This window comes from Condylura cristata, unplaced genomic scaffold (assembly GCF_000260355.1).
Source record: "Condylura cristata isolate star-nosed mole 26May11 unplaced genomic scaffold, ConCri1.0 scaffold00008, whole genome shotgun sequence".
Classification (NCBI taxonomy): domain Eukaryota; kingdom Metazoa; phylum Chordata; class Mammalia; order Eulipotyphla; family Talpidae; genus Condylura; species Condylura cristata.
Window position 1 is genome coordinate 17,804,724 of NW_004567109.1, and position 9,929 is coordinate 17,814,652.

At 33.3% G+C, this 9,929-nt stretch overlaps 1 protein-coding gene across 1 annotated transcript in view; it reads left to right on the forward strand.

Annotated features, from left to right (window-relative positions):
• The window catches only part of ZMYM1 (zinc finger, MYM-type 1), a 21,618-nt gene extending 12,166 nt beyond the window's left edge, over window positions 1-9,452 (forward strand). Inside the window, exons 5-10 of the mRNA XM_004678776.2 lie at window positions 1,748-1,922; window positions 2,007-2,219; window positions 4,126-4,279; window positions 5,064-5,201; window positions 5,365-5,399; window positions 6,140-9,452. Coding sequence (XP_004678833.1) covers window positions 1,748-1,922; window positions 2,007-2,219; window positions 4,126-4,279; window positions 5,064-5,201; window positions 5,365-5,399; window positions 6,140-8,443 — 3,019 coding nt within the window. The 3' untranslated portion in view covers window positions 8,444-9,452. The remainder of the gene's footprint in view (window positions 1-1,747; window positions 1,923-2,006; window positions 2,220-4,125; window positions 4,280-5,063; window positions 5,202-5,364; window positions 5,400-6,139) is intronic.
• The last annotated feature ends 477 nt before the right edge of the window (window positions 9,453-9,929 follow it).

Below are 9,929 nucleotides of genomic sequence, written 5' to 3' on the forward strand. Positions count from 1 at the left end.
GAACCTCCAAACAGTTTTCCATAGTGGTTGTACTAGTTTGCATTCCCACCAGCAATGCAGGAGAGTTCCTTTTTCTCCGCATCCTCGCCAACATTTGTTGTTGCTAGTTGTTTAAAGATGTGCCATTCTCACTGGGGTGAGGTGGTATCTCATTGTTAACCACCATTCTTTTTTTTTTTTTTTTCTCCTCCCAGTTTATACAGTAACTTCATATAGCCAAAAAGTATTTTAGGCCCTCCCTGGTGGTGCAGCGGGTTAAAGCACTGCACTGAGAAGCTAAAGCCACTTTCGCATGAGTTCGATTCCCGCCTGCCATGGAGGTGACCACATGGCGAGGCAGACCTCTCCTGGCCCGCCCGCTGCTCCCCTCAGCAGTGTACTTCGTTGATCTGCCTGTTCTGCTCCCCATTCTGTCTCTGGTGAAGCCTCTCACCACCCCTAGCCTCTGGCCTGTACCCCAGTTCTGTATGCACAAATAAATAAATCTTTAAAAAAAAAAAGGTATTTTAGTGCCATTTAATACATTTACATTGTGTGAGACTGCCACCTTTATGTAGTTTCAAAACATTTCCATCCCTCCAAAGTGAAAGGCCTTACCTATTAAATATTTCCCCATTCTCTCATTCTTTCCCTCAATCCCTGGCAACCATCAATCTGCATTCTGTTTATGGGTTTACCTATTCTGATTTTTTTTTTAAAGATTTATTTATTTGTGCACACAGAACTGGGGTACAGGCCAGAGGCTCAGAGGCCGCGAAAGGCTTCACCAGAGACAGAGTAGGGAGCAGAACAGGCAGATCGACAAAGTACACTGCTGAGGGGAGCAGCGATGGGTCAGGAGAGGTCTGCCTCATCATGTGGTCACCTCCGGGGCAGGTGGGAATCGAACTCAGGCAGAAGTGGCTTTGGCTTCTCAGTGCTGTGCTTTAACCCGCTGTGCCACCAGGGAGGACCTATTCTAAATTTTTTATGGAAGTGGAATCAAACCTTCTGGACCTGACTTTTTCACTTAGCATAATGCTACTGAGTTTCACTCAGTTATAGTGTGTATGTCAGTGATTATTTATTTTTTTGTAGTAGAATGATCATTCCATAGATATGCACATACTTTGTTTATCAGTTCACTTATTAATGAACACTTGGGTGGTTTGCATTTTTTTTTTGTCCCTGTTGGGTTCCAGTTTTCAGTTATTTTGGGTACATACTTGGGAGTTGAATTGTGGAGTCCTACTGTTGCTTTTGCACCATCAGTTCAAATGTCAACACATTAAAACAATCAAATAACATCTAGTATTATTATGAAAGTAGTTTTGATCTCAACGTCCCCTGAAAGTATCTTGGGGATTTGCAGTTCATACTTTGAAATCCTTTGTCCTGTAGATTTAAAAGTTGGTCTTTATGAATATGTAATCTTTCCGTTGTCTCTAACATCAATTAGTAGAGGCTAGGTAATCCTCAGAGTTGTACCCTCTGTGTTTTATACTCCTTACTAATAATCATTAAGGGGACATTTAGAGGAACTAATACTTAAGGAGTTTAAATGACTTACCAGTCATTATTCAACTGTAAGTAGATACCAACCTCAGGCGTTCTTATTTCAAGAGTGGTATAACCAGTATTTCACAGTTCTTAAGGTTAAATGAAACAAATGGAGAGGATTCACTGAGAGAGTAATGTAGCTTATAAAAAGAAAGAAGTTATAATGGTGGTAAAGTACTTAATGGTACCCTTGTTAATTTATTTTTAGAGACATTTTAAATCTGAAGGATGTGATCAGTGTCCAGCTGGAAGATACTTCCTCTAGCAAAAATTTTTGCAGCCAATCTTGTCTTTCATCATATGAAGAAAAACGAAAACCATTGGTTACTATATGTACAAGTAGCATTTTAACCAAATGCAGCATATGTCAGAAGACAAATGTTGTAAGTTGAAGTTTATTTTAATTTTAGGAACTCTGTTTAATGTACTTAAATATCAGTTTTTAATGGAATTTTTTTTAATCCTAGATTCAGTATGAAGTAAAATACCAGAATGTGAAGCATAGTCTCTGCAGTAATGCCTGTTTTTCAAAGTTTCACTCTGTTAACAACCTCATCATGAACTGTTGTGAGAACTGTGGAGCTTACTGTTATACTAGCTCTAATCCATTTCATATACTTCAGATGGAAGGACAGTCTCATTACTTTAATAGTTCAAAGACTATAGCAGCATATAAGCAGGTATGGATAAATTTGAGTTTGACTGCATAAGCCTCATGAAAAATCAAAAATTGAGTTCTTTTCATTAGCTGGACTGTGAATGCCCCCACTCTTGAAATGTGGGGAATGTAGATTTTAGTGCCATTAAAAATGGCTTCAGTTTGCAAGATGATAAAGGAGATGAAATAAAAAAGACTTCTGGCAGTGTTTCTTGCAAAATAATTCATGATAAAGGCAGTATGGAGATTTTTTCCTAAAGAATCTCAAGGTGATCGTTTATAAACCAACAACTAAAAATAACAATAGTCTACTGGTCAGATGAAATCACAAGTATTTTTAATTTCATGTATTTAATTCTTACAACTAAGCAAGATTAAGTTGAATCAAAAATGTCACATGCTTTTTCTGAATCTGTCACTGGAAGAAATAAAACGATGTAAAATAACCCCTTCTGATAAGAGAGCCTTAGGTAGATCTGAGAACAGAAGCTGAACTTGCTTTGGTGGACTGAGTGGCCCAAAAAGACCCAACTTTATCCTATAAATCTTCCTTTCAAACATTAAAATATGATAGACTCAAGCCACAACTCAAATAGGATATTCATGGGCCACATCTTTTCTACGGCAGAAAATCTGTACTATGAGAATATCCTGTCTTGGGACCAGAAATGGGAGAATTTAAGGCCTGGAAGTCTTCCAAAGGCAAAAAATGCCATTACTTATTTTTTTCTTTACCCCTCATATTCAATACATAGACCTTGTTGTTTTTAAGAACCTGTGTTGAGTACTCAGTTATTCAGCTTATATGATGGGGTAGAATGATTTGAGTAAATGAGTCAAAAAGTACCACCTAATCCTGTGCTTAGCATATAAGATGTCGTGAGACTGTTATATGGGGAAAAAAACCTGTATTGTTAGTGTAATATAAGTAAGAATTAGAAAAACATTTAAACTATGGTTCTGAATGGGATGACATTATTTTTAAAAGTGGATTATTTGGTATAATTGTAATTATCTTAACCACATCATAATAACATATATTATTAGCTAAGTATTAGCGTCCACGTGGATAATAAATTAGTTATAAAATTATACCACTATTGTTGCTTAATGTTAAATATTTGGTTGACTGTTCAGTTATTTTCAAAATACAAAAATTTTAACTAGTAACAGACAAAAGTAGAAATTTTCAAAGTTGTATGCTGATTTTCATTTTATTTTTCCCTTGCTAATATCTTATTTCATAGGGAAAAAAAATCTATAAAAGGTATAATAATTTCATTTGTCTTTACACTTTGCACTCCCAAAAGTGGTTGTATTTCTTCATTGCTGTCTGTTTTCACTTAAGACTAGGAATGATGGTTCTTGTTTCACTAGAAATAGGTGATAAAATTCACAGTTTGCACCCTTTTCCTTTGCACGCTTACTACTTACTGTGAACAAATACCTAGTAGGCTTGTATGCTATAATTTTTACCATGAAGTTAGTCTAGAAAAACAGCAATTATGCAGTAATTGTATGTGTATTAAGCATCCTATTCTGGTTCATAGTGCAAGTAGAAGATTATCATGAGTTGGTTCCCAAGCTGCCATAGAAAAAAGACTTATAAGATTTTTGTTTATCAGTTGATTCTAATTGTGTGGGATGATGAGCATCCCAGAACTTTCTTCATTTCTTGCATATGCATTATTAGTAATACATCTCATAAATGACACAGGTAGTTATCTAGTGGATAGATCAGTTTCCTTCATCATAGCCATTGCATTCTATAATGCCTTTTTCTGGCTTTTAGTTAGAAATTATGCAAATGAGGCTTCTTTATCATATTTCAACTAAATAGTGGTAATGGTTCTATGCTTTCTTTTATAATATGTTAATGATATATGTCATATACCAGGAATATGAATGTTATTTTAATCTTTAAACAGAAGCCAGCCAAAACACTTACACCTGTTCTTTGCAAATCATTGAAGCCCCCAGATGAAATGATTGAAACTACCAACGAGTTGGGGAAGACAGAGCTTTTCTGCTCTATTACTTGTTTCTCTTCTTACAGTAAAGCTAAGATGACTTCTTCTACAGGTAATGTTTATTTAACTTTTGAAGGACTTTATAGTTCTTCTTTGACTTGAATCAGAATAATCCAAAACTTTTTGTAAGGAAATGTTTCCCTGTACTGTAGCAAAAGAAAGCTGCACTACCAGCACAGATGTAATACTGATTTCTAAAAATTGTTGTATTAGAACGTAGAATGTTGCACTTAGCTCTGCTTTATAAAACACAAAACTGTTAGTTTCATTTTTCACAGAAGGTAAAGCTAGGAGACATCTTAAAGATCACTAATAGAAAAGCACAAATAAACCAGGGTCAGCATGTATTCCATCATCAAAAAACCTCATAAAGGACCAGTAACGCTGTTTACATAGACAATAGAGTAAATGATACTTGTAAGGTTTCTACATCATGCAAGCTGGTTATTTATTGAATCTCTGCAAGATAGCTTAGAGATCATTCTAGCTTCATTATTGTTGCAGTTTATAATTCCTGAAAGAGTTAAAAAATGATACCCAGTAGGAGACTCTATAGGAGCCTTTTTTGATCTTCAAGCAAATTGTGTAAAAAGACAAGAAAATTGTGTGCAAAGGTAAAAGACATTAAACAATGGGAAATGTAAATTAGTTTAATGTTACTGATGTTATCCTAAAGAATCTGGCTTAAAACCTAATAAAAATCACTCCCGAAACCTGCACTTGCTTACAACTATTACATAGTTGCACTGTTTTTGAAATAATTGTTATTAAGCAATACTTCCTGATTGGTTGGTTTTGTCTAATTTTTAAGAAACCTTTCTGTTTGTTTTTATCAGTAAATGTTTCCATGGTGCATGATGCTTCAAGAGAGCTCCCTTCTCCAAAGGAGGCTACAACTCCAGTTATAAGCAATATAGTATCATTGGCAGATACTCAGGTTGCCCTGCCCATTGTGAACTCTGATGTCGTACAAGGTAAGATTGATGTGAAGATATTTGACATGTTTGGCCATATTTGATGAATATGCCTATAATGTAAGTTTTCTTTGTGTTGCCTGATTAAACAATTATAATTTAGAATGCTGTTATAGACTGTATTGTAATATCTTGAATTTATGCTGTAATTTCTTTTTAACAGATACAGTTTCTTCAGTAACAGCAAATGTTGCAGATGTAAGTTTTGTTCTTAACTTTTTTTGCTACTCTTTTAATTTTTTTAAGATTTATTTATTTATGCATACCAGAACTAGATGTACACCAGAAGTGCAGGGGGTGAGAGGATTCATCAGAGACAGAGCAGGAGCAGAATAGGTGAATTTACAGAAATATACTGCTGAGAAATATACTGAGACAGGAGAGGTCTGCTACGCCCTGTGGGTCACCACCTTGGCTGGGGATCCAACTCATGCAGTCTTGGTTGGTGATAGTTTGACAGCACTGAGAGTTAATTTAACCTTGCCACACCAGGGAAGACCTGCTACTATTTTTTAATGCAAATTTGAACATATTCATTCCTTTTTGATCCTAGAGCTCAAAAAAATAGATATTTTTGATATTTACATTTAATTTCCCAGTCCTCAGATTTGACCTGAAATTTTTAATAAGAATATTTAAATGGAAATGTTATTGGTCACAGTTACTCCTCTAGGCTTTTACTAATTTTTAAATGTTTCTTAAGCAATCTTAGTCACCTGAGAAATAAAAATTGTTATAATTACATCCAAAAAGATCCTTTTAATATTTAATTCTAAGTCTAATTGCAAATAAGTAATAATTATTAATGTTTTCCCCTAATGGAGCTCATCTTGTAACTCACCCATTCATTTTATTGTTGTTAGAGTAGATGTGTTTGATTTTTAATTGATATTTAAAATTTGTTATAATAAACATTATTTTATGATTTTCTCTTAAAGACTGCTAAGAGTTCACCCAGTGAAACAAGTAGTGGTGTTCCTAATAGTGGTATGGAACAATCAAGCCCTTCACCATCTTCATCTGTACTCAGTCCACATGTAGTTGGCTCTAGTTTAGTAGTACAAAAAGATCAAGTGTCAAACCAGAACCCTATACACGGTGTGAAATCTGTGAAAATAAGTGATGGACCAAAATTTACATCCAAAGTACAAAAATTTAAAGGTAAATCACAAAGTATTAAAAAATCTTGGTGTTCAAATTTTCAGCATTTGGAAAACAGTACTAAAAAGGATGTGACATTCTGTTATTCATGCCAGTTGTTCTGCCAAAAATCTCTTACCTGTGGAGGAGAGTCATTTGCAGCCCAAGGAATTTCTAATTGGAAGAAAACACTGGAAAAATTCAGAAAGCATGAAAAAAGTGAAATTCACTTGAAGTCGCTACAGTTTTGGAGAGAATACCAGCTTTGTGATGAAACTGGCAATGATAATTTATCTATTAATTCTAAACAGATAGAAGGAAATAAAAAATACCTAAAACTTATCATTGAAAATATTTTATTTTTTGGCAAGCAGTGTCTACCCTTAAGAGGAAATGACCAATCTGTTTCATTGATGAATAAAGGCAATTTTTTAGAGTTGTTAGAAATCAGAGCAAAAGATAAAGGAGAAGAAATATTTCGACTTATGAATTCACAAATTGACTTCTATAATAGCACACAAATTCAAAATGATATTATTGAAATAATAAAGACTGAAATACTGCAAGATATTGTGAATGAGATCAATGTCTCTTCAGCTTTTTCAATAATATGTGATGAAATAACTGATTGTGTCACTAAAGAACAGCTTTCAATTTGTGTAAGATACCCATATAAAACAGCAAAGGCTATCTTAATTAAAGAACGATTCTTGGGTTTCATAGATGTTGAAGAGGTACCTGGGACCAATTTACACAGGACTATCAAAACTTACTTGCAGCAAATTGGAGTTGATTTGAATAAAATACGTGGCCAAGCTTATGACAGTACCACTAACTTGAGGGGGAAATTTAACAAAATTGCAGCAGAATTCAAAAAAGAAGAGCCAAGAGCTTTATACGTACATTGTTATGCACATTTTTTGGATTTAACAGTAGTTAGGTTTTGTAAAGAAGTAAAAGAACTTCGCAGTGCTTTAAATACACTCACTTACTTGTTTAATACTATTCATATGTCTGGGGAAATGTCTGCAAATTTTCAAAAGATTTGTAAGCTAAATCAAAACAAAACATGCAAGAAACATATATCACAATCTTGTTGGACAGTCCATGATCGTACATTACTTTCTGTGATTGAGGGTCTTCCAGAGATCATTGAAACACTAGAAGTTGTATCGAGCCACTCTTCAAATACAAGTTTGGCTGATGAACTGAGTGATTTGTTGGCAATGATTTCCAAATTTGAGTTTATCTTTTGTTTAAAATTTCTTTATCGAGTGCTAAGTGTTACAGGAATTCTTTCCAAAGAACTTCAAAGTGAAACCATAGATATTTTTTCATTATCTTCAAAAATAGAAGCAATTTTGGAATGTTTAGCATCTGAAAGAAATGACATCTGTTTCAAAACTATCTGGGATGGAACAGAGGAAATCTGTCAAAAAATAACCTCTAAAGGTTTTGAAGTTGAAAGACCTTCTTCTCAGAAAAGAAGAAAAATTCAGAAGTCGCTAGAACTTGGCAATTCAGATAATATGTTTTTTCCTACTTCAACAGAAGAACTATATAAAGTTAGTATTTATCACCAAGGATTGGATAGTGTATTACAAAATTTAAAACTATGTTTTTCAGAGTTTGATTACTGCAAAATGAAGCAGATTTCAGAACTATTATTTAAATGGAATGAGCCATTAAGTGAAACAACAGCCAAACATGTTCAAGAATTTTATAAGCTTGATGCAGACATTATCCCAGAACTTAGATTTTACCGACAGTATGCTAAGCTCAATTTTGTTATGGATTATGATTGTATTAACTTCATCAATCTTGGCTATTTGTTTATTCAACATGGTCTTCACAATAATATTCCTTGCATATCAAAACTATTATATATTGCTTTGTCTTGGCCAATTACTTCAGCAAGCGCTGAAAACTTATTCTCTACACTGCCTCGTCTTAAGACATATTTATGTCATACCATGGGACAACAGAAGCTTAGTGGCCTGGCCCTAATGGCTGTTGAACAGGAATTGGTAAATAAACTGATGGAGCCAGAAAGACTCAGTGGAATCGTGGAAAAATTTATCCATCCAATGAAAGAAATCTAGTGCTTGCCAATTTGAATTTACCTGAAAGAAATTTGTACCCAGTTGTTACAGTCTTTATTTCAAATTTTGCCTCTTAAGAAAAAATTTTTTCAACGTAACCTTTAACATTCACTTTCTTCAAAATTCAGAAAACATGGAATGATACATAATGAAAAGTCTCCTTTTTTTAAGACGTACTTACTCCTCACTCAAGTATTATCTGTTTCTTAAATACCCTTTTGGAAGTATTTTTCATAAATGATAGTGTATAATGCACACTGTTCTTTGACTTACCTTTTCCATAACAGGATTATTTTTGACATTGTTCAAATGTATCAGTACATATACTGCTTTGATTCTTTTTCACAGTTGCATACAATTCATTGTACAGATACAGTATAATATATTTGCACAGTCCCTGCTGACATTTTCATTCTTTAGATACTATAAGTCATATTGCACATGATTGATTTAGTGCAAGATAAAATTTTAAATTGGAATTGCTTTATCATATTTTTGCATTTTTATTTCCCATAAATATTGGCAAATTGCTTTCTATAGATTATGTTAATTTATAGCCCCACCAACAATGTATGAGAGCACCTGTTTTCTTGCATCTTTATAAACAGACATTCTGATATTTGCCAACCTGTTATTTGAATAATAGCATTTTAATCTCTGCATCATTTAAATTTACCTAAATATAAGTTTGGATTTCTGTGAGCTGTTTGTATTTCCTTTTCCTTTTGAACCATTGAATTTAAACATTAAAACTTTAAATATAGTGCGGTGTGTTTGGTTCACACTAAGAATTCTTAATCTATTTCATGAAAATTGATTATTTTTCAAGTAACCTCAAAAGAAAAAGTTTTGTTATAAAAGTTTAGATAATGAAGGAAATAGGTTCCTCAAAGATTTAAAAGAATTTAGTGGAAGAAAATTTGTATCTGCATTTTTTTTTTTAAAGAAATATTTCTCTGGCACTTGTCCTTACTGTTTCTTTCTCTTAGCAATTTTTGTAATTGTAACTTATTTTCTGGAAAGAGCAACCATTTCATTAAAATCTATTTCACATGTATTTACTTAGAGATATAAAAATTATAAAAATTATTCTCTTAATTTCTTCTGTATAGAGCTGTACTAATTTTCCTCATTGGTTTTCCATACTCATTTTCCTTTTTGATTGGGCCAACTAGTGATTTATTTCATTTAGTTGTTTTTCAGACACACTTTTAGATTTATCAGTTCTACTTTTAAAGATTGTAGTTGACCTTAACATATAAAAATACAAAGAACTTAAGATTTAATACTGTTAAATCCTAATATGTTGCCATACTCCACACTTTTATTTTAGAAAAAATATTAGTTTGAGTTGTTGAAGCTCTCTTGCATGGCTTGTCTTAATAACATTCTTTTTCCCTAGAAGGTATGGTTATTTGGTGTCTATTCCATGCCTTTATCATTTTACACATAATACATAGCCTTGTTTCTCATGTTTATGAATTTT